The sequence below is a fragment of the Aptenodytes forsteri genome, unplaced genomic scaffold (assembly GCF_000699145.1).
Source record: "Aptenodytes forsteri isolate BGI_AS27 unplaced genomic scaffold, ASM69914v1 Scaffold107, whole genome shotgun sequence".
NCBI classification, from domain to species: domain Eukaryota; kingdom Metazoa; phylum Chordata; class Aves; order Sphenisciformes; family Spheniscidae; genus Aptenodytes; species Aptenodytes forsteri.
This window is the reverse complement of record NW_008794118.1, coordinates 896,776-922,147: the sequence shown is the minus strand read 5'-3', so window position 1 is coordinate 922,147 and position 25,372 is coordinate 896,776. Positions and strand designations below refer to the sequence as shown.

Below are 25,372 nucleotides of genomic sequence, written 5' to 3'. Positions count from 1 at the left end.
GTGGCGAGACACTGCAACAGGTTGCCCAGAGAAGTTGTGGATGGAAGTGTTCAGGGCCAGGTTGGATGGGGCTTTGAGCAACCTGGTCTAGTGGAAGGTCCCTTCCAACCCAAACCATTCTATGATTCTATGAATACAGAAATGTTGCTAAGGAACAAAACAAATAGACCAGGGGAGAGAGAGAACCCAAAATACGTGATACCTGTTTGACAGTCTGGACAACCAACCACCTTCCCATTTTAAGGAATCTCACTGCTTGCCTAAGAGTTCAATTCTGAGCTATAAAAAATGTTGCATCAAAAATGACACAGCAGCATTTGTTTTACTTCTGAACACTAAAAGCACTTTTATGACTCAGCCAAATCAGTGGATCATCTCTCATAAATTCACAGAAACTACCAGAAAGAATTTTATTTACACATGTTGAAAATAAACAGCAGCTTCTATTTCTAAAACACCTTTTAAAACCTTATCTTGGAAAGATGTTCATTTAGCAATAAAGTTATCGGCACATAAGATAAGTTTCTTCAGTTTTGAGTGATGAAACTGAAAAACTCACAACAGTGATTTCCAAAGTAAGATACTTAAGCAAAGTCACAGTTGTCATACCTGCCAGGCAACCAAGCATATGCTTTTCCCTCCATGTAGGTTAGCTCTTCTTTTGCCTAGGATAGGTCGCTGTTAGAGGACTGAAATGACTAAAACATTTTTGGGTAATCCCCTTCTAAGTACATCAAAACTTCAGGAAGTTTTTGAAATTTAAGGAACCATATTAGGTGCTAAAGGGTAAACTTTTTAAGGGTAATTGTGTGACTAATACACCATCTCTGCAGCTGATGATGCCAAATGAGGGCCAGTATTGCCACTATATCCATGAATTCACTTTAATTCACACTTTAACCAGGCACCCTCCTTTCTAGTTCTGCCTCTTTCATTATGTTCTCACATTTGCTTTTCTTCCCCATATTCTGTTATCAACTCAACACGTTTCAGAAGGAATCAATAAGAAAACTACTTCCATATCTCACAGATCTGTTTAGGATGCTTGCTTTCTGGTATCTCCCTCTCTTGTGGGCACTCTGATCTCTAATAAAGGATAAGCCTTTTCCCAGGGTATCCTGCTCCCACTCAACTGCCTGTTTTCATGGCACGTGTAGTTTTACCAAGACACCTACCCACTTACCAAACGGGGTTGAAACTGGTCAATAGTAAAGCATTGTTGGGGGAAGAGGGGAACAGACAGACACAGACCTGGAGACGACATAACTATAATTGTGCTTCTTCTGGGGGGAAAAAAGGCCAAAAGGAACAAAGAGCCTGATGGCAAGTTGCTAACTGCGCAGTGTTCTCCATCAACACTAGTCAGTCTTGCAGATCACAGAGCATCCCCTAAACATGACCAAAATTACTTGGCTACTTAACGTCAAGGCTGGAGATACCCTTTCCTCCTGCCTTGTTCAATCTGGGAGGTACCTCTACTTACTCTGATGTCAAATGCAAGTGACTTCCAACCTCACGATCACTGTCAAGGTTTTCCCTATCATGATCGAGGATTTTCTTCTGTTTCAACCCAAAACAGAGACTAGAGCAGATTCAGTCAGACAGATACATTGACAAAAGCCTTTGGCTCTTTGGGAGGAGTCAGCCTGCCAGGGTATAGTCAGAATGTCTACTTGGTCATGATTTTATCCCAGCTGAAGCACAGTCAGTTTCACCTCTGTGTTTAAATTGTTTAGACGCTTAAGAGACCTCTTGCTTGGAAAGACATAATGAGAAACTTTTTTTCTTATTTATATCATGCTGTTTCTTTACATAGCACTTTCACTGCATTTATCGAGCTTAATTTTTGGTTTTTCCAATGTGGTATAGATATACTGATTTGAATTCACTACTTCATTTAATACAAATTTCTTTGTTAAACACTAACATTACATCTGCCTGATGCCAGCCTAAGACAAAGATGTTATTCAACTGTCAGAAAACAGAGAAAGCCAATATGACAAACAGAAGACCCAGAATCATTTTATCACAAAATTCACTGCTAACAGACCTGCATCTTCATCGGTTCAAATAAAGCTAGTACAAAGATCAGGGTGTGTATAAGAATGGATGGTAGTTCATTAAGGATCACATGGGATTCCTTATCTTCAAGAAGAGGATCATACAAGAAAAAAACAGGCTCTGTAGAATTGTCTATTTAGAAAATCACCAAATTAACAGGAATTGAACAAAGTGATGGGCAACAGATGAGTCAGTGCCATCACTGAGAAATTACCCTCCTGATTTACCGGTTTAGAAATCCTGGCAATCCCAGTGAGCTCCCATTTATCTTTTGCAATGACTACTACCAGCCATAGGAATATTCACAGCGGCCAGCCTCACAGCACTTTTCCAGAGAGCACAAGCTGTTTGATTTGCAGTTATGGATTTGAAGTTACATTCTGGGTAAAACAGAAGGGATCCAGACCTCCCGTTCCTATTACAATGTGTTCAAAGCACCATAAAATCTCCTTTAAAGATGAAGATTCTCTATGAACATTCAGGAATTGCTGTGAGAACTTAAAGTCTCCCATCATCTGAGAAGACAGAAACCTCCCAAGGCCTACTATTGTGAGAAAAAGTCTGCTTGTTTCCCGGGAAGAGAAGTTTGAGAGGTGTTGATAATTCAAACATGAACTTGACTAGACATCAAATTCCAGCTAGTCTTAGAGCACAGTGCTCCACCTCTAAGTGCTGGAGAACCACTCCAGTTCCAGCACTGCTCTTCTCCTGCCAGGTTTAATTTCTTTATGATGTACCAGGAAAACTGTCTCAGTCAGCTGGAACTCTAAACCCCATCAGGGACACTGAAATCATTCTGGCTCATTTGTGTCTCCAGTAAACTTTCTGCTAGTGCTCAACACACAGACCACTTCCAAGAGAAAATCATGAGTCACCTTTTAACCCCACCTCACACTATCAATCACATTAATTATTTTATTCAATCAGGGTCTAACAGTCAAAGTAAAGTTAGTGGAAAACCTAAGGAAATATATCTTAACTCTCAAAAGGCAAGGAGAAGGGCCTGTTTCTAATAATGCTGAGGTTTGCCAATGTTGCTTTTTTCTTGTCTTACAATTTAAGTATTTACAGTGCAGCCATTATATTCACTAGAGGGGATTTTTATTTTTAATTTTTTGCAGATTTTGGAATGTCTGCAGAAGTAACTTAGCATGGTGCCCCTGTCTCTTCCAAGCACCCCATCCCCCTTAGTGTCTATAGTTTTCACTCTGTTCAAATGCAGAGATGCAGGCCAGATTCTCAGCTGTAAATCATCATCACTTTAGCTAAGCCAGGGGGGTAATGTTGCTTTATACAAGCAGAGGTGCAAGGCGCCTCAATCCACCCCTATCCGTAGACAGATCCTGCTTCGGTTTTGTTCATGAGAGATTCATCATGCTTTCGGGAACGGAGAAGGCCCGTTAAGACCAGGGATGAGAAATGCCATGGTTGGATTACATTTGAAGTGCTTGGATTAAATTTGAATTATTCCTCTTATAGTCCAGACATTAGTTATTTCACCAATTAGGTCATGTGCCCAAATGTGAAAGCAGCTTTTAGACAACTATCACTTCTGAGAACTTTCATTTGTGGAGAGCAGAGTCAGTGTACGAGAGAGAAGGGAGGAGAGGCCAGAGAATGGTATTGTATTCACATCTCCATTTAGGGAGGAAAATTAGATGTCCGAGTCTTAAATGCCCCTTATCTGAAGGGAGGAGAAAAGGGACGACAGTGATCATGCACAAAAACTACAGCAAGATGAGTTCTGCACAAAGTCTTTGCAAATGGACCCAATTTGGACCCAATTATCTGTAGGGTTATCCTAGCAACCAAGGGAGAGCAAAGCCCTGCATTCATGTTCTTCATCAGTTCCACAAGTGCTTGTACCTATCGGAAAGCTGAAGCAGCAATAAAACACTAAACTTGCAGACCAAAGCTCAGCCCACAGCTGGATCATTGCTAAATGAGATTTAATTTTTTGCTCACCATCACAGGACTGAAGGTTTGGTACAGTCTTCGCAAAAAACCCTATTTTGATTATTTATTCACTGTATCAGACTAGAAAATGCTGTCTCCAGGCAAAAATCAAACCTCAGTGTGCTTTATACAGCATAGACACTCTTTATCAGACAGGCCCAGTCCTGAAGGCCTTTTTAGTTAATGAGGCCAGTTCTGCTTTTTTCCAGGGCCAGTTTTCCACCCAAAATGTTGCAGTCAATTAAATAAGCATCAGCATAAAGCTGTATGTTTCATTATTTCTGGTGAAACAGATAGATATGGGAGTTAGGGAGTGAATTTTTGAGGATTTTGTGAGCCTCTAAAGAGGCTAAAGGTATTCTGCATTTGAGGCGTGAAGATAAGAAGTAGGGCCTGCCTTTCATAGAATCATTAAGGTTGGAAAAGACCTCTAAGATCATTGAGTCCAACCGTCGACCCAACACCACCATGCTCACTAAACCATGTCCCTAAGCGCCGCATCTACACATCTTTTAAATACTTCCAGGGATGGTGCCTCCACCCCTTCCCGGGCCAGCCTGTTCCAATGTTTAACCACTCTTTCAGTAAAGAAATTTTTCCAACTCAAAGAGCATGTATAGATGTATGTATATACATGTATTATATAAATATATGCACGTGGATGACTGCACGCACATGAGACCAATTGGCCTCAACATGAGAAAACTGAGATGAAAGTAAGAGGATCGTATGAACCGTCATTATCCAACCCAACAAGGGAGTCCCAGACCCCACACTAACTGCACGCTCATTAGTCTCTGCACTGAAATCCCCCATGGCCCAACTCTTCTGTCCCTGATCACAGAGTGGTTGAGGTTGGAAGGGACCTCTGGAAGTCACCGTGTCCAACCCACCTGCTCAGGCAGGATCACCTAGAGCAGGCTGCCCAGGACAATGCCCAGATGGCTTTTGAATATCTCCAAGGACAGACGTTCTATTTCCTGATGCACATGAGTAGGTCACGATGGCTTCTGACACCTGCAACACTGGCCAAAGTTCAGATCCTGACTCCTACACTACGACATGTTTCAGTTAATTGAGCCTGAAACTCAAATATGCAGACAAAAGTTCTACTTCATGCATAAAAACCAGAAGATAACATTTGCTCTTAACAAAGACAGTCTATTTTCCTGACAAAGAACATTTTATTTCCTGCAAACTTGAAAAGATGCAAATTCAAAATGTTTTAGCTTTTATGATTAAGTTAGAAACAATGCCACACACAGGCAAGACAGCAGTTCTAAAAGGTTCTTTCAGCTGTGAAGGATTTTTAAAAGCTTCTTTTTAGCCAGGAAAACATACTACTTTATTTAATTTTTAAATAGAATTAATCTTGAAGGAAACATACATTTAAATCACAGGGAAGCAGCATGAAATTCAAACAAATTATTTTGCAAATCTAAGATATAATGGCTTACAAAACCTCTAATTCCAGGACTTTACTCATCCCAAATACCCTTTTAAATATGGAAATAAAATGAGTAAAGCATAAAGCTCTTAACATACAAAGCATTTTTTGGATGTGAATGCTTTCTACTCTTGGGGAAGAGTGTTGACAGAACAGTACCTTAATTTCCTTTGCAACTGGCATGTTTGGGCTATAATTTTTCCTTCAGAGAAGCCAGACATTTAATTCTTTAGGAATTCTAAATCAGTGAACTAACAATTACTGTAAGAAGACTTACGCTAGCTGAGGATGTGATCCTTGGGCTTTTTGTTTTACAGGCTCAAAATAAATTTTACCATGTCATTCTTACCATCATCACATTGCCTCAGGACAAATAGAAGCTGACTCTCTGAGAAACCAATTTTCATCTAATGACGATGGAACCAACTAAATAAAACCTGATATTTTAAACATTAAAGAAACATTCAGAACCTTGGAATTGTCCTGTTCATGTTCTAGAAGTGACATTGAGGTCGTTAAGTATTTTTTCTTTAGAGGAAACAATCACAACAACATAAGAAAGCCTCCATCCAATCTGAAGGAGGGAAATATAAACTGGAAAAACTGCCAAGAGAGAAGATAACAAAACACTGGCATCTGGAGAGCTGTCTGCTTGGCAAGCATGCATGTCATTTACGAATGTTTGCTCATAATTATATCCCTGGAAGACTTGGGTGAATAATACTGTTGAGAAAGATGCCACTTTCAAAACACTGCCTCTCCATCATATTTAAATAAATGCAACACTCACTGAAGGGTGAGCGTATCTAAGGATATCACCACAAAAAAGAGGAACCCACGCCTCACACTGCCCTGGTACCTGCGAGACAAGGGGGAGGAAGGATGCAGCTGCATATTAGGACATCCACCGAACTCCCAGCTCTTCAGCAAGCTTTCTGGAGGAGGGAGGGCAGGGATGCTGGCAAGGTGCCACTGTGTTTTTTGCTTCCTGTCATGACACAGCCGACACAGCCAACACAGAAAGGCACAACTAAGAACAAAGAATTTTCTGAAGCAGCACCAGAAACGGTATTGAGCCATCAAGCTCACATCATACAGGGTCCACTCAGTCACCAGACTGTAATGGAGAGGTTAGACATGGGGTATTTGCTGATGGCTGAAGGCATTATAGTTCCTTGCTCATCCCTTTCTGGGTAAGCTCCATCTTAACAAGATTTTCCAGGCAAAATAAAAATAAAATTATGGAATTAATAAAATAAGGGTGAGCAACAGCTCTATTCTGGGAACATTTTGGCAATTCCAGAAGAAACATGTCACAACTTCCCCAGATGAAAACATTAAGGACAAAATATTCTGGGAGGAATGGTTTATCCAGTCAGAAACCAAGATGGAAACATGCCAACCAATGTTTTCATGATGCCTCCCATACTCAGCTCGTTGGGGGACAGGCAGGGTGATAACCCAGACTACAGCAAAAATCCCAAGGCTTTGAAAGGGGCCAAAAACCATGTTATTAATATTGACGTGCACCATCTTATATCACTGATGGGAGTGAGAGTGAATTAAACTAAGTACATAAATTCCTATTGTTTAGGAAAGGACGCTTTCCAGAATAACATCCTTAGGAGAATAAAACAGTATCTGTTGCAGTCCCAGTAGCACTTCTTAAATTAAACACCCATCTCAAAAAGTGAGGACCTCCCCTCCCAAGTTCTGGAGCACTAAAGTTCTCCCATGTTTTCATTTTTCAAATTTCTTAACATGCAGAAGCACAATCAAGGTCTCTTCAGGGCTAAGCATGCTGCCAGAGCCGGGCATCACCAGTCTGCTGCAGAAAGGTGAGGAGAAACACAAAAAACTAGAACAAAGCAGAGTTCCTGTTCCTATTTCTGATGAACCTTCTCAAACACAGAAACGGAGCCCATCTGAATGAAATACCATAAAGTTTTTGGGGCTTCTTATTTAGAGCATGGCTGAGCCACAGCACACTGAACTCCCCCCGTACACCTCAGCCTTAATTTGAACTGCAGATTCTGGTCTAGGAAAATGGGACATGGACGAGGGTAACACAGCTGTACATACCCCTCTGAGACTTGAATCCCGGCTACTGCCAGCAATAACTGCCAGAATGGATTAAGGGAGTTAAGAGATCCCTACTTGTTTGTTTGGCTATGTGAGAGGAGTCCTTAGGGCACCACACACAGTTCTGCTCGCTTCCTCACTGCAAGAACAAAACAATCGGGAAAGAAAGCGCTTAACAGCATATCTGCGACAGCCCTTTGCATTTGATGATTGCTCTGTCCAATAACTTCTCCATGCTTCTTGGATCCATCTTCTAGAAAAGCAGATGGCTGTACTGTCCATCTGGAATATTACTATTTTCCCATCACTACTCTCGTCACATGCAAATACTGACTCACCTCAATGAGAAAAAATTTTTTTAAATTCCCCTTATAAAGCTAACACCACTCAAATTTTATAGCACAGATTCTGTGTCTCTGTCTGCCTTCAGAATGCCACAGATTTGCCCTGGTGTGACAATGCAAGTCCAAAGCACTGCTTCATCCTTCTTCCCACTGCACCGTTCTGCTTCCCAAGTCCCTGTCAGATGCCCATGTACGTACATCCATGTATGTACATCTACGCCTGCCTGCTCTGGGTGGGGACCTGTGAGTGTGAAGCACTTGCTTCGCTTAACAGTCATTGGGACCAGACGCAAAACTTCTTAGTGCATAGTGACTCTGGCACCCGCAGCCCGTCATATAGGCCTCATAGTTATATTAGAAATTGGGTTGGTGTTGTCACAGGTGGAAATGCTATTGCAAGTGAATCAAGATTTCAGGTTGCTGGGGGTTTATATTGCTGAAATTTATATTTGTATATGAAGTTTACATTGCTTCACCTTTAAAATTCTCCCTCTAGCAAAATGCAATCAAATAAAAAATATTTGCTGTTAACAGGATTCCTGCAAGGTCCAATGCACAGCAAACTTCCAGAGACAAGCCTGTTAACTACTACTTTGATATTTTGGTGACAGAGGTTACTTTAGAATAATAAACAGGCCAAATCTGCAGACAAAGTCAACACACATTTTCCAACCCAAACCCCTGACAAAAAACTCCCATTAGAGCGCCTGCTGGAAGATGAGGCAGGACTTGCAGCAGAGCATGTCACAGCCACTGTGAAAGGATCAGCATCATGTTGAACACGAACTAGCACAGTGGCCACGGCCTGGGCACTTCGACCCAGGATGGTCTCCCATCCAGGCTACTCCCCTTTTATTGTGATCAACATGATGTGCCCTCAAGTGCTTGAGGGGGGATATCTTGTGGCAGCTGTCTCTTCCACTCTGGCAATAAAGGCCCTTCCCTTCGCTCTACAGGAGTTGACTCCATAAGAGATTAGCTAACAAGAACAGATGAATAATAATGTTAATCTTAAACACAGAAGACTAAATTGTATGCTCTTCGGTGCCTCCTTTGGAGTCTCCCTGTTTCCCCAGGCTGTTTTCAGATGTTATGAGCTGTCAACCATGTTTTACATGGCTAATGTAACAAAAATGCTCCTGTTTGTTTGTTTCTTCCTTTTCTAGCCAGCTGGGAAAAAAACTCCTCCCAGTTGTGAAACACGCAAGTACACCTCCCCAAAAAACACCACCTTTGCCGTTTCTTGGCCAAGTAAGGGCAACGGACTGTATGAAACAGCTGCATGTAGCTCACTACCTTCATCTGCCAGGGTGCTGCTAAAGGGTATCACACTGGTTCTGGTCTTTCCTCCTGCTCTTAACTCACTTCTGTACAATTTCTGAGGCAGCAGGACACAGCATATCCCACATACAGAAGCAACAGCAGCTTGATGCAAGTCATGAATACCCAGTCTGAGCACTCTTCTACCTGAAAAGGATGACACTCATTTGGTCTTTTACCTCCTTCCTCCTCAGGGAAGCACCCCTTTCCCTCAAACTCAAGGCAAATCACTGTAAGAAGAGCTATAAACACACACACACACACGCACGCTCTGGTACCCTCACCATGTCAGATCTATTTATTGTGCAAGGCAATTGTGCTGATCGAGTTCTAAAAATAGGTCCTGAAGCACAGAGACTAGAAGAAAAAGGCTGGAAAAGCCCAGCATGACTCTCCTCAGAATGTCTAGATCATCAGCTACAACACCACAAACAACAGCAGTTTGGATGATTTGCCTGGACAGTTTGCTTCTTTTATTTCTGCAAATAATATGAGCAAAGAAATGTCATACGAGGAGGAAGACAGAGGAGCAGCGATAGAGAGCAGACAGGGAGGGAAAGAATACGTGAAGGTGTGTTCCCTTGCACAGGGAGAAGTAATTTTCTTTTCAGAACTTGTTCAGTGAAAAAAAAAAAAACCACCTTAAAACCTTAGGAGAAAATAATGATGGGAGAAAGAAACAAAACAAAGCCCACGATGCTTTCAGGGAATTACTTGGCTGGACATCATCAGAACATGCCGTTCCAAGTACCTTAGAAGATCAGCAAGGGAAGTCCCTTTATAGCTTGAAAATGTTTCCTTGCCTCCAAGAAAAAAATTCAAGAAACATTTCATTTTTATTAGTGTATTTGGGGGAAAGTTGCAACATTTAAAAAAAAAAAAATTGCTTCAACTGAATATTCGCCCCCCAAAAACCCATTTCCCCCCTCCTTTTTTTCAAAAAGTGTTTGCTCCTCAAAAAGACAAATTACTTAGAACAGCCAGGACTATTATTAATTTTAAAATGATTACAGGATCATATTAGGGTAGCAGTAATAATTACAATCTTCTATTATGATCCTCTGTATGAGAACTTATGTTCCTGGTTGCTAGAACAAGAACTCCAGTTCCAATGGATTCCAGTTACTTTTTTGATCTCTGTAGATCAGTACATAATACAGCTATTTAAGTTATTAGCACTGGTATTTAGGTTTATCACTGTATTTAGGTTATCACTGTTATCGACAATATAAGAGGACAGGAAAGTGAATTATAAAGTAATAACTCACTTTTTTCTTCACTCATGCAAGAAACAGTCTATATAATTCTACAACATAATTATACGAGCCTTGAGGTATTTTATTTAAATAGCTTCTTTAAAAATACCCTAAATATTAAAATAAAATTATATCAAGATCAGTTTATTTCTCATTAATCTTCTCTGTGCTCTCTAACCATGGCAGTAAATTTGAAGCTGCTAACATCCGATCACTCAGAGAGCCTATTTTTCAAAGTCGTCAACTCATCCCAATGGCTCATAAGCCTCATCTTTAAAGTTAGAGCTAGTTAACATAATTTGATAAAACTTTAATGTTGTGGGAGCAAGAGAGGTACACAATTCAGAGCATTTTTTTTCCTATTATTTCCAGCAGTAAGGTTTCTGTCATCCATATTACTCATGGCCATAAATTCCAGATATTCCCACCCCATTATAACCAATATTCCAGGCACCAAGACATCTCCCATGAATGCTCAATTTGCGGGTGAAAAGCAACAAAAGGAAGATCTGGTCCATAAGATCCCATGCAACATTTTAAAGCACTGGGCTATAGTGGAATGGAGAGAGTTGCTTGTCTGCTTGTGCTCACATTTTTTCTTCCTTGAAAAATGTCAACAGGTCCCTTTTCATTCCGTATCAGAACAGAAACCACCATTACAACTGCATGTACTCAGTCTCCAAGCCAACCGATCTAAATGTGATGTGCTCACGTAAGGGAGAGAGCATACACAGAAGAACATCAACATACCCTTCGCAGCATTTCACAGAGTCTGTCTTGTGTGCACAAAGCAGACGTACTTTAGCATACAAATATTCTTCTCATATCCATAAACTGAAATTCTCTTCAGGTACAAATCAGTAGATGAAATGATTAATATCTAAACCAAATGCTAAAAGCTTGATCCACCCCCATCCTTAGTATTTCTATAACGTTTAGATTTCAATATCCCCTTCAAAACACAGGCAGATGGTTTAGTATTTATGCTTTTTCCAGGAGCAGAAAAAAACATCCAAGACAGTATTTCCTGATGCTGTTTCTCTTGTGTTTTTAGCACCCCACATTTACCTGGTCATTCACATCACTCAAGTCCCATGAATAGAGGGCTTTACTGCCTAGACTTGTCATGAACATTCAGTTGGCTTGAAAACCATTCCTGAAGTGTAACTAGAGACGAGTTCATGACCTTGTAACTGATAGTGAATAAAACCAGTTGTATGAACCATTTTAAGCAATGATTGGTTAAGTGTTCTTGCCTTTGATTAAGTGTTGCTGGGCTTTAAAAGCATGGGAAACATTCATCCCGATATACTGAAGACATGCCAGGCGGCTGCTAAGTGCTTTATAATGTTTTGAATTTCAGTGGATTCACATGTACCTCTCATGCACCAAATCATGGTTGACCACCTCTGTCTCAGCACTCCAGGGCAAAACCATGGGGCAACCACCCCACTTGAACATTACAACATTACATTTCCCACTACTGGTGAAAATGATCCAAATCAACTGATTTCACCAAGTAAGACAACAAGAAAGCAGATTCTGAATCCAGCTGATCCAGAATTACAGCCATACAGTAAGGATAAGACTTGTTTTGACCTGGATTTGAAAGACCTTGCCCTCCACTTTTGGACAGGACCTTCTAGTAGCCCAATTCCACGGGGCCTTTGTAAACCCTACTGTTCCAGTCTGTGGATCACCAGGATGCAAGAACAACGACAGCCGAGATGTACGGAAGATTGCTAACTCCACTAAATCTACCCTCACTAAACAAATAAAGCTCTTGAGGCAGATTTTTTAGTCTCTCCAACAAAATAAACAAGGTTCGAAGGCCAAGTGTCAGCACTAATTTTACCGTTAAAGAAACACACAGCATGATGGAGTCCTGCCTACACCAGCATCTCAAATGGGTGGCAGTTCATTGTTAATATCACTGATGTTCACGCATCACCCCACCCCTTCCCCCCTAGCTCAAAATTAGATCTAACAACCTGAAGACAATTCCGCTTAATTGCAACTGCATCATCTTCTGCGGGATCTGACTGCCAATCCCTGCCATTTGAATGTGCAGTTGCTAGGGCAACGGGTGTGAAGAGCATGCTTTTGTGTTGCCACACGCATCTGCATCTTTGGGAGCTGTGCCAACATCTGAGCTCCCACAGCTGGGATGGATTTAACGCCTTCCTTCCCAGGAGCAGCCTGTCCTTACTTCCAGTGCGGGGGCTACGGCAGCCAGCCCTTGGCAAGCAGCTACTTCTCCTCTGCAGATTGACACCTGCATGAGAGTGACAGATGGCTGCAGCCAAGCTCAGTATGATCAAGCACCGAGGATGCTGTAACACTTTATAAAATAAAACGTTCAGCAGTGCTAGACTTCATTTGCAGAAGGTTACAGGGTTCACAGTTCATCGTGTACATAGCTAATGAGGAAAGAAAAGATCATTTACCACCATTTAAAAATTAATTTTCTTCTGGTGGTTTCCCATCTACCTGTTGTTGTCCCCTCACCCACCCCGTCCATACTAACAGAAGGTTGCATCATATCTAGAGGACTACACGGTCTTCTCTCCGCCTCCACAATTTTAACCTAGAAAACATGATTAATGTGTACAGAAACCTTCCCATCAACCTCTGCAATTATCTTCCAGGGCAGACTGCTTCCCAGGGTTTAGCTCTTAATTTCTTTCTTATTTCTTTAAGATGAAGGGTGTAAACTTAGGTCAGAGCCTACTTTGCCTATGACCTTTTATACCTCTTTTGAGTCTGCAAGGCTTACTCCTGTCTATAAAAATTAAGATGCACTCCAACCCTTCCCTTTACACATGCACACATGTATGTTCAGCAAAGAAACATCTGACTTAATCTTTTCCATAGCTGAGAACAAGCTGGAGCTCAAGATCACAAACTAAATCTGCTTTTAATGGCAAGTAAAACTATTCATAACAATGGCAGATAGCCTCCCTGCTACTGCACTCGTGTAGTCACAGCTAATTACTGCATACAAAAGTGCCTGTTAAAATGATAAATAGTGTAATCTAGGAAGTCCTACAATCCTCTAGGACCCCCATACAGCACCAGTAATGGAGTGCAGTGTCTGAAAGTCACCCACTGAAGGTTACAGTTGGCACCTCAGACTCACTTGGTCTGTCTGTGGAGGACAACATCCACGGTGTTATGATCTAGGATGTGACAGATGCAAAGGGAAAAGGGAAAAAGAAGCCAGTTAAGATTTATTTCATGTTAGTGCAAGGCTGAATCTTTCACGGTCCTTTTCTCCTACAAACACGTTCCAGAGAAGCACAACAAATAAGCAAGCTGCAAGACACTGGTGCATGGCTCACACAACCTACAACCTGAAACCACCTTTGTATTCCCATCAATGCCTCCATATGTTTGAGGCACATAAAAGGATTCGTGAGCTCCCTCAAAGCTCAGCAGAGGCTCGCCACCACACTTTGAAACACATTTCCTCACCTCTCAGATTCAGGCACATTCCACATGTGCCAGTATTTCAAGTACAAACACCAGTGTCACAGCACACAGGGCTTTGCAACTTGCGTTCATCTGCACTTCAACAAGAGTCAGTAACCACCAACAATAGAGAAATGTGGAGAATTCTGGGCATAGACAGGGAAACAAAACCCAAAACTTCGGCTGTTTCAGGACATGTCAGCAGCCTTTGCAGAATAAGTCATATTTTCACAGAAGAACAATAACTAGATCCTTCAAAGCTTGAGGGGCGAGGCGGGAGGGTGGGGAGGGACCTCTGTTCTGATTAAGCAAGAGCACTGGCATTGCCCCATATTTTTAACTGGAAAGAAGAGGCTGAAAAGAGAAAAAAGCATGTTCAGATCTGAAAAAGTGATCACTAAATCAAGAGCTACGCTCCAGAAGGGAGCTGGGGGCGTGGGGAGGGAATCTGGCAAACCAGAGAAGTGTCACTATTCACGGGGGCTGTTACAGTCAAATCAGTTCGTCACACAGAAGGCAGCAATGTAACCACACTGTACTGCTAAGAGGTCACACCACTTTGCCATGTCAATTTATGGTATTCCGCTTTAACCTCCACTCTCCTCCAGCTCTGGATTATCCCCAGGCTCCATCCTGGCAGATATCCCAGCGTGCAATGAGCTGTCACTACGCTCCATGACCCGAAACTGTTCTTGCAGTGCACTATCGGGCAACTGCTCAAATCCAGGCGCAGTACCAGGATACCTCCCTCTCCAGTGCCTCTCCTGCGTGCATTACTGGACTCTGGACACGTAGTCCTAAACATAAGCGGATGTCTCTGGTCTTCTTCACAGTCAAACTGGAAAACAAGGTTAGACTGCAGCAATGCAGTTACAGAAGAGACAGAGGAATCAAGTGATGAAGCCATGCATTATCTCTGAGGGGCATTTAACGCATGTGTGCTTACACCTGACAGCCAAGTCTTTCATGACACTCATTCCATAAAATTTATGAGGACTGGGATGCTGTTAAATATTCTGGAGGACTGCTTACTGTGACCACAAATCCTGTCACTGAGAACATATGTGGAATAAAGAACATTAATGCAAAATATGTAAAGCTAACCCAGACTAAGTGCCCAGGCAGGCATGCCCTGAGCCTCCTCTGCCTTCCAAAGGAGGGCAAAATCTTCTAAGACAGGTATAGAGGCAGGGGAGGGTTCCAAGGTTCAAATCAGCACTTGCAAATACGAAGATGTTTTAGCTCCTGAGACAACTGATCGTTTTCCACCAGTTAGAAGCAAACAAAAGCTGATGCCACCTTCAAGAAACACGTGCAGGCACAGAAGGACGGAGGTCCTGAGTTCTCCGACACCTCAGTCCCTCACACTGCCCTGGATAAGTCACCAACCTGCTCATCCCACACTCCCCAGTTTGGGAACTGGGGAGACACTTGTTCTGTCTATTCCCATCGCTGTATCATTCCAGAACCCAGTGCCTTGTTTGCTGAGCCTTTTCACTTGCATGGTGATAACCACCCCCGAAAGCGTTGGAAAATTGGCGAGAAGAGTGGAGAATCGGTCCCATGGCATGCCCTGTTTCTAGGAACACGGGGCAGGCGGTGGGCCATGAGTATGCAATTCTCCACTTTCAGTCAGATATCTGACCTTTGGCACCAGTGAGTTCCTGGGGATTTAATCAAACACAGCAGCAGTCCCTCCTGTGGCCTGGGACACACGAGGGGTTTCTTGGGAAGCAGTTCAGCAGTACTGTCACACACTGTCTTTCTGTGCTGTCTTACTGAAAAAGAACCAGCTCTGTCTTTCCAGAACATAAGGGTACAATCATAGCCCTTTCATAAAGAGAAGATGCAGACGAAAGCAAAAACAGGGCTTATAAAACAGAGGGTCAAGCAGGGAAACCAGGAAAGCACATGATAAAACTCTCATTCTGTAGGATCAGACTATTATTCTCCTTTATGAATAACTAAAGAATGTCGCTTATCTCTAAGAAGCAAGCTTATCCACTCTTTCCCCACATGGATGCCTGCCCTGGTTGGGGGATCACTGCTATTTGTTTAACTCTGACAAAGATGTCCTTGGGACTTAATACTTTTTGCAAGGTCAGTGCTCAGTGAAAAAATTGAGACAAACCCGAGGTTTAGTTAAAAATAAGACAGACAAAATATCCTTTCAGCAGAGCGACTGTCGTTCCCGGGTATTTTCACTAGAGCTGCTTGCTGCTAAAAGCCGATGCTGACCAGGACCACCACACAGAGGCAGTGTTTGCCCTCAGTAAGGGGTTAACCAGGTGAGGTGGCCGAGGACAATCCAGGGCCAGGAGAGGTAGCAGGGGGACGAGAGGCTTCTCCTACCTCTTGGCAGGGGACAGCTGCCCCCAGCCCCACTTCAGCCTGGCAGAGGGGATGGAAACTTCAGGGATATCACAGGAAAAGAGCAGGATGGGCTTTGACGCTAATACCAATGGGCAGAAAAAACGTCCACCAACGGGGGGGATTCTTTCTTCCTCTTTTTCTAACAAACCAGCAGGTTTTCCCCACAGAAAATTTCAGGTGTTTTGTGTCTTACATTGTTGCTTTTGATCTAAATGGTGGGGGGCTAGTTCTAAAAAAAGAGAGTCCCTCAGCTCTGCATTAGGTTTTAAAAGTGCTTCTTGAAAAATCAGCCGTTTATAAATCCTTGCTCACAGACTGAGTCCTTCTGTCTGAGGACAGTTCTGATCAGCCCCTGCATGACTTCCCCCACAAGAGCCAGAGACACTGTCCCTCTGCGATGGTGTGGAGCAAACAGAAGAGGGAAGGACATACCTCGATTCTCATGTGATGCAAGGGGGTCAAGTGCATGTGCTGCAATAGGAAGGTGGGGATATACTGACCCCACTCTCCCTCAGTGGCAGCCTGGAACAGCACAGAAGCAGTGGGAGCACCTCCCTGTGTGGTGTCGGGGACAAAGGAGGGAATAAGCTGTACTTTACAAAGACACGTTACAGCAAGGAGGCTTCCTGCACGCTGAAGGGCTCTGGAAGATGCTGCACCTTTGAAATGGTCACGCTCAGCTCAGTTATTATTTTATAGGTGGACAGAGGAACTGAGATATCAGCAGAGCCCAACATCCTGAAACACCAGCAAAGGATTCATGTTGTTGGCATCAACACCCAAATTCACCGTCTGAACTTCTGGTTGGCAGAGACCACGCGCTTGTGGGTTATGATTCATCTCAGCCTGAAGCCAACATCGCAGGTATGTCAGTTGAATCACACCCTAAATACATCGATTCCTCTCCACTGCCTGCGATGGGAGCTGGTGGTGACTGCCCTACATCAGACATCCATTACGAGCATCCAACCTTTGGGCTAAGCGAGTCCTGCCCGAAGTGCCCATAAACTGCCTTGGGCTGAGCAACCAAAGGGTTGGCGGGGAGAGACCCTCCCCTCCCCTGGGGCTACAGCAGGCCAGAAGGGCAGGGGGCAAGACACTGACTGCCAGGGAAATCACAGCCAGCAGTCTGACACCAGTGTCATCTGCCAACAATTCTGTCAGAAAATGTCACTCTGACAAAGATGATTTTTTTTTCTATGAAATCAAGTCCAACATTTCCAGATTTTTTTTCGCAGAAGTGAAAAACAATTTGGCATTTTTATACTGTTTTTACTTTTCATAACCCATCACTGGTGTGGAGAGTGTCACAAAGGAAGGTGATATAGAAGCAAAGCAAAATAAGGTCCAAGCTCATTTTTAGGCAAATCTTCTGGCACATTCAGACTTTTCTTTTTCCTCCTTAGAATAAAATACAGAATTTCAGAGTGCTACAACTTGCCAATTCCCTGTTTCAGCCAGCTCTATCAGATATCCCAGGTGGGGTCAGACCTTTTGAGTTCATTTACTACCCAGCACTGAAATACAGCATTATGAGCAAACACGCACCTAAGCTCCTGTGTACAATCAAGAACCCGCTAGCCTGTACCATGCCACACCGCATCCAAAGAAACCAAGACCCAGTACTGCACATAAGCAGTGTGCAGCGCTCTTATTTATTGGATGATCTTTCCATAACAACATTTCTCCTTGGAAAATCACGCCATCCTAGGGAGACTGCACAGTAATTACACAGCGCCTTTTGTGTTTGCCAGTTTCTTAATACTGGGGTGCCACAGAAGTAACACTACCCTGTCCTTGTTCTCTTTCCCAAAGAGACTTTAAAAGTACAAAACAAGTAATTAATGTCAGATTGTTAATGACCTATCACTGTGAGTCTGACTGGAATGAGCAAACAGAACATATTTAACACTGCAGGTGCAGATCCAAGGACAAAAACAAAGTGGAAGAAACCCTTTACCCCGCCTCCACTTTTCTCTCTCTCACTTATATTCCTTTTGCCGTTGGAGCAGAATAAAACCTTTTTGACTATACAGATACTCTTCCTAAGCATTTGCTCTTACGGCCACCACCAACCATTTAGGGTAACTGAACAAAGCATGAGCATATTTGCGAGCTGAAACTAAAATACTGGCTTTCACCTCTCCTCAGAAAAGCTTTAGATTCACAGATCCCAGATGTACTTGTTTGGACACCAGCATCAGCAACAACAATTGCAGCGGCATCCCCCAGCTATGTGCGTGCTGGGCAGCACTCCCCAGCTGCTCGGACAGCTACACCAGCTTTCTAAAGCAAAAAGCTGCTTGCTCCTGCTAGTATACAAGTACCAGCATCTGGACAGGCTATCTACTGCCTGTGTAGATGGTGGGAGGACAGGAAACAGGGTATCACCATTTAGTTCCTTCACATTCCAGATGCTGTACAAACATCTGGGGGTGGCTGGGGGAGACAAAGCTGTAGTTTCTGGGTGAGCTGGTGAGGCAAGACGACTAAGTGGCCTGCTCAGAATCTGTCTCAGCAGATGACAGTTCTGGCCTTTGCCTTATGCTCATATTGCAAGGCCGTTTCCCTCTCCAAAAAAGGAAACACTCTGGACGGCCCATCACTCCAAAAGGACAATTAAGCATTCAGCCAGTTAACTTAGAGTACAATATAGTTCCATATGGCAGAGAGGAGATAACCCATAAACAAACATTGGGAAGTAGCTCCTCACCTCTGCTCTGCTGCACAGAGACAAGCCCCTCTCTCTCAAGATGTTCTAACAGGCTCACCATGAGAACAAAGGCAGCTTCCACCACCTCCTAGGCATCAACTCCCTCTCCCACCCAAGAAGGGCAAGACTGGGATACTCTAGGTATTCTTCACAAATCTGTAGGAGTAGCCCCACATGGGCCCCAAGAGCTGCTCTATCTTGGAGCAAGGAAGCAGAGCAAGGAAGGCACAGCTTTAGAATAGAACACTGAATCACAGAATGACTGAGGTTGAAAGGGACCTTTGGAGGTCATCTAGTCCAATGCCCCTACGTCATCATCCAGATCATTAATGAAGATGTTGAACAGGATTGGATTCAGTATTGACCCCTGGGGTACAATGTTAGTTACTGGCCTTCAACTAGACTTCGTACCACTGATCACCACCTTGAATGAACACACACACAAAAGAACGGCCTAAAATGGCATCCTTGTCTAGAGTCTAGCTCTTGCTTCACATCTCTTAGGAAGCACAAAAGCTTTCCCTGACCTCGCTGTGACTGGTTGCACGGTATTTCCCCTTCTAAGAGGGGACAAAAGACTCCAATAAACAGGAAAGCGCTACAGAAATAAAATAAACCCAAAGACTTTGGAATGCCTACATTTTTTTCCAAGTTCAGTCTCCCTGTTCTTCAGTCTCATCTCTTACTTGGAAAACTAAAATGAGAAGCAGGAAAGCAACCCTTGCTCTGCTCACTAAAATTTCAGTATTGAAACTGCTGTGAGAAGTGAACACCACCAGGAGAAAAAAAAAGAAGACAAAAAAACCCCCAAAACAGTCTAATGCCATCCTGGCAAATACAGCGCAGCCTTGGTCAGCCTCATCTGTAATCCCCCGTCACAGAGGACAGGGAACAGTACCAGCTGCATATGATCAGATCACATTGTCATTGGCATCATGTTTTCTAAGAAAAGACACCCAAGCGTGTGCTTCCAGAAGATTAACCCTAATCCCAAAAGTGGACATGGGTGAAGTAAAGGACAAATTCATCACGCTTAAGGGTAAAAACACTGTGTGCATCTGGCTAGAGGCTGTCCTCTTCATTACACTTGTCAGAGTATGAGAACAGATTACACTCTCTGATGGAAAGCCACACTGTCAAAGTTGGGAGTGATTTTGTGTTCTTCTGAATTATTTGCTTATGGCTGTGAACTACTTTATAAATACAAGATATGTGAAGCATAAAACCTCAGAGCAAACCAATTAACGGACCCCACATATAAGTAATATTAACAATTTAAACGTCTAGTACATTAGTCACAATTAGAAGCGAATGACATTTGTTTTCCTGTTAAGATGCTAGTAAAAATGGCAAATAGACATAAGCATTATTGGTTGTGTACAGACAATAGCTGTTCATTTTGAATATGAAATCACTAGTGTGTAATCGAGGTTTTATAGAAGTCAAAGGCAAAATCCACAGTAACTTCAGCATAGCCATGCAGAGACCAGAGACGATATCAGTCGATAAAGGAAAACTCTCCATTCACTCTGGGTAAAACTTGCTGCTAAGATTTCACCAGAACCTCTCTGAAACAAAGCCAAGGAAGCGGGTATCAAGTTCACAACAGAACAAAGGTTTGCTTAGACACCTCTTGGGAGCTCACCTTCTCTCCTCTGCATCAGCTACACATCTGTGTAGTTGAGTGTTCCCTGGGAGTAGCTTGTGAGCATTCTGCCTTATATTGCAGAAGTCATTCAAAGCTCTTAAGACCCATACGTAGCTGGGCTTTGTGGTTCCAGTATAGTTAATACAAAAGGTAACCTGGCAGCCAACTATACACCATGGTTTCCTCTTATTTTTGGCACTATGTAGAGAGCAAACCAACTGATTCTGGAAGCACAAGTTAGTTCCCCGTGGAACAGAAATTAATCCATTTGCTTCAACCAGAAAGTGGGTATGTGCTGATAATGGGGGCTCTCAATTCATTCCATTGGTGGCAGTTAGAAATATCTAAGCATTTTTTTAGTGTAACAAGACCACTCCACCAACGGTGCCTTGCTGTTTGCTGCCTCAGATAGATCCCTTGCTGCACAGACTGTGGCTCTTCTCTTTCCTACTCTCTCCTCCAAGAAAAATTACAAATCATTTGTTTATAGATATAAATGAACTAGCCAGCTATCTGACATTGGAGAAACTTCCCCTTGCTACTGTGAGATTTCCTTTCCCCATACATTTTAATAAGGCACCAGTTACTCTGAAAACATGCAGAGAGCTATAATAATGAACAATAATCCTACATTATTATTTGAGTTGTTTCCAGTATTCCAAGCAGGAAGATGCTATCTATTCAGTTAATAAAATCTAATTTTCTATAGAGTTTTTTGCAAGGGTTATATCTGAGAGAGAGAGAGCGCGCACGCTTGGGGGGGCACTAGATTGGATAGCTAAAGCTCAGATTTTATATTGCAATTACTGTGCATACACACCAGGCCCTCAGAAGTGACAGGTATTGAAAAGAAACTTCAATTAAGAATCTCAACACCTTGCTGAAATGCTTCTGTCAACACAGCAACATAGACAGGTACATATCCACAGATTGATCCAGGAAATGAAGAATTTATTCGCAGAATATATTCCTGTATTGATCGATGGTATTCTTAATTAATTACTGGTATTCTTAATTAAATAGTGGGCTGATTTAAACATCACTATGGCTGCTTGTTATCTCAAACTGCTGCTTGTTATTAGAGAGCCATCAACAGTAAAAAGCATGATTATGCTGCACAGAACACCTCCTTTTGTCTTTTTACAGTAAGGCATGACTTTCATTTCGGACAGCAGTGTGACATAGAGGAGCTGCTGTCTGAATCACACAGTGACAGAAAATGAATGAAAAAAGGGAGGGAGATTATACTCACATAACTGTTTTAGCACAGGGAAGACAGTAGGAGTGGAACAATACAAAGAGCACCTCCTCACAAGGAGAGCATCAATTACCTTTGGGCGCTTCCATTCAACTTTCCTTGGTGGTGCTGATTGATAGAAAAGGGACACATCTGAGGCTGGAAACTCGGGATCTTCGAAGAGCCGTCTCTGCTGGATACACTGCCCTTTCAGCTCGTGGTACTTCTGATCTCTGAAGAGTTGCACTGATGAAGACATATCTTTCTGTCTAGATAAGATGAATATTGGCTTGTGCAAATTATGAAGGCTCTTTAAAGTCCATAGATGATACCACTCATTGGTCTTTAACAACAGAGCATATAACTTGTTCTAAACAAAATTACTGATCTCTGTTAAAAAAAACCCCAGATTATAAATTAGATTATGTTAAGTAGTAGACTAGAAAACCATAAAACCCAAGAAGATCTTACATATTAGGATGGTATTTTTGGCTGAACAAAACTCTTATCAGGAAAGACATTAGAGAGTCCAGACCAGGCACAAAACCAGCATTTTGCTTTGTCTAATTGATTGGAAAGGTAGCAGTGGGGCTTGGCTCTCAGTCTGTACCATGTGTGAAGGGCTGGATCATTTTTCTGTCCTACATTCTTCTTCTGGCCACTAAAGCTCTAATTATCTGCTCCACCTCTTATGCCTAAAGAAAACCAAAAGCAGATTTCCACAGTTCTCCATCTTACTTTAAGTGACAATACTTTGGCTGGTATTATTGTCTTTGAACTTTATGTTATATTTCAGGGAACTGAATTCCCAGAAGCAGCAAATATTTGCAAATAATTGATGAGCCCAAGAAGATCTTACATATTAGGATGGTATTTTTGGCTGAACAAAACTCTTATCAGGAAAGACATTAGAGAGTCCAGACCAGGCACAAAACCAGCATTTTGCTTTGTCTAATTGATTGGAAAGGTAGCAGTGGGGCTTGGCTCTCAGTCTGTACCATGTGTGAAGGGCTGGATCATTTTTCTGTCCTACATTCTTCTTCTGGCCACTAAAGCTCTAATTATCTGCTCCACCTCTTATGCCTAAAGAAAACCAAAAGCAACAGTTCACAGTTCTCCATCTTACTTTAAGTGACAATACTTTGGCTGTGTCTTTGAACTTTATGTTATATTTCAGGGAACTGAATTCCCAGAAGCAGAATATTTGCAGTACCATGTGTGAAGGGCTGGATCATTTTTCTGTCCTACATTCTTCTTCTGGCCACTAAAGCTCTAATTATCTGCTACACCTCTTATGCCTAAAGAAAACCAAAAGCAGATTTCCACAGTTCTCCATCTTACTTTAAGTGACAATACTTTGGCTGGTATTATTGTCTTTGAACTTTATGTTATATTTCAGGGAACTGAATTCCCAGAAGCAGCAAATATTTGCAAATAATTGATGAGAATTAAAAAACAAAACAAACAAAAACAAAAACAAACTCACAACAACAACAAGAAGCCCAAACAACTTGCTTTCAGGCCTTAGTTCCCAGAATCACGACTATCTAACCTGGCAAGTTTACGGTCACAGCCACAGAGCTCAAATAAATTGCTTAAAAACATTCTACAAATCAGAAATCAACTACAGAAATCATTCAGGATAGTTTGAAGTCTGGGGGACGTGCGGGATGCTACCTCTATTTCCAGAGAGGGAGTGGAGAGAGTATCTGAACTTACTCTGTTTGGAACGCTCCTGTGCGTCAATTCCTCTCCTCTTCCTTCCCGCCACGGGTTAGAGATGTATCTCCCCTTCCTTGAGTTATCTACAGCAATAAAGACAAATGGAGGTTGTCCTGATGTCAGAACATAAGAATTAAACAACATGCATGCAACGGAGCATGGCATCACATTGTCCTAGCAGCCTACTTGCTGTGTCCTGTTGCAGTGATCTCAGCTTGTGCTCCTTGAGCCACTTGCAGCACGAATTGGATGAGATTCCACAAATTTGCAGAAAACTAAACCAAGCTAGGCACAAGCCTTTCCAGGCATGCAAGTGAGCACGATGGGAGAAATACAGAAGAGTGATGAGGAACACTTGGAAATGTCAAATTTATCGTGGTCTTTGTTCTTGTGAGTGAAAGCTACTGTGGCCAAAATAGTCTAGGGATGGTTTTAACAAAACTAAACCAAGCTAGGCACAAGCCTTTCCAGGCATGCAAGTGAGCACGATGGGAGAAATACAGAAGAGTGATGAGGAACACTTGGAAATGTCAAATTTATCGTGGTCTTTGTTCTTGTGAGTGAAAGCTACTGTGGCCAAAATAGTCTAGGGATGGTTTTAACACCCTTCCCCTCACTCCCTCCCTCCCTTTCTCCCTCTCTCTCTCCGCCCCCCCACCCCTCACTCCTCTCCCCCACACCCCAAAATAAATAAGATGGTCCTTCAAGGATGAGAAATGCCACTCTAATGCCTCCACTCATGGGAATGAGGAGAGTATTCAGAAGTGCTCTTCTACCTTGTTGCCATTCTTGCACCCATTCCAAAGCCTCCTAACCACTCTCAGAGTAATCTACCCATAAGTGTAAGTACCACCTGCTTTCTACCAGCAGAATCTTACATGGCAAAGCAATAGGACAAAGAACCAGTTTATTCATGATATTTCAACCAGCCAAATCTTCAAATGTCAGCTCATTCTCCATCCTTTCTCAGGGCAAAAATCCAGCAATAAATTTTGCTTATATCAGGACTGTAACGACTCTCAGTCAAATCCTGATGCTGCTGGAATTGATAGAAAAATTCCTATGCCTTCAGCCAGGCCAAGGCTCCCCCTTCCGGAACTGCGCCATGGAATTCCTTAGTGACTGTGTTATCCAGCTTCGATTAAAAAACCCCCACATTTAAATGAACTGTTCAAAACCAAAATGGCTCACTGATACTCTGCCATTTTTAGCAATTTCCTTTTTCTTAAGGGCTATTTTCTTGCTAATTATCTTCCTCAAAAAAAAAAAGTCACAAGGCATCTCACTCGGCAGATGGCCTCCCAAGGCAAGGCAAATAGACTTGCTTCCCCCCACAAACCAGTTCTTCAAATTCAAGTGCAGAACAACTTGTCAATTATACAAAGATAGCTCAGGGACAAAAAAAAAATTAAATGGTTTGGCTAATTTGGGTGGGATATAGATTATTTCATGATAACGGGCATTCTTGCTTATTAAAAGTTCCCCATGAGTTAACTAACATTTTAAACTGAGCCTATTTGCAAGATATGCTTGTTTTTAAAATAGCCCCTGGGTGATAAGGTTTTCAGCTGTCACTGCCTAATTCATAGAGATAGGTCTTTAATGACCTCATTCCCCCACCCTTTCTCCCCTTCTATCTGCTGGACTGGAACGTGAGTCCTTCCAGGATTAACACCCTATTACACAACAGCCAGTCTCGTAGGAATGCACAGAATGTGGTCATAAAGCACAGCCCATGAAAT

General features: G+C 42.5%; 1 protein-coding gene and 1 long non-coding RNA gene across 2 annotated transcripts in view; one reads left to right on the top strand and one right to left on the bottom strand.

Moving 5' to 3' along the window:
* The window catches only part of LOC103896641, a 16,493-nt gene extending 10,563 nt beyond the window's left edge, over positions 1 to 5,930 (top strand). Inside the window, exon 3 of the long non-coding RNA XR_657422.1 lies at positions 5,782 to 5,930. This is a non-coding gene — a long non-coding RNA (uncharacterized LOC103896641). The remainder of the gene's footprint in view (positions 1 to 5,781) is intronic.
* The window catches only part of CAPN6 (calpain 6), a 72,500-nt gene that overhangs the window by 38,958 nt on the left and 8,170 nt on the right, over positions 1 to 25,372 (bottom strand). The window contains exons 2-3 of the mRNA XM_009276542.2: positions 23,586 to 23,713; positions 22,003 to 22,177 (exon numbers count right to left, since the gene is read on the bottom strand). Of these exons, the coding sequence (XP_009274817.1) occupies positions 22,003 to 22,167 (165 nt within the window). The 5' untranslated portion in view covers positions 22,168 to 22,177; positions 23,586 to 23,713. The remainder of the gene's footprint in view (positions 1 to 22,002; positions 22,178 to 23,585; positions 23,714 to 25,372) is intronic.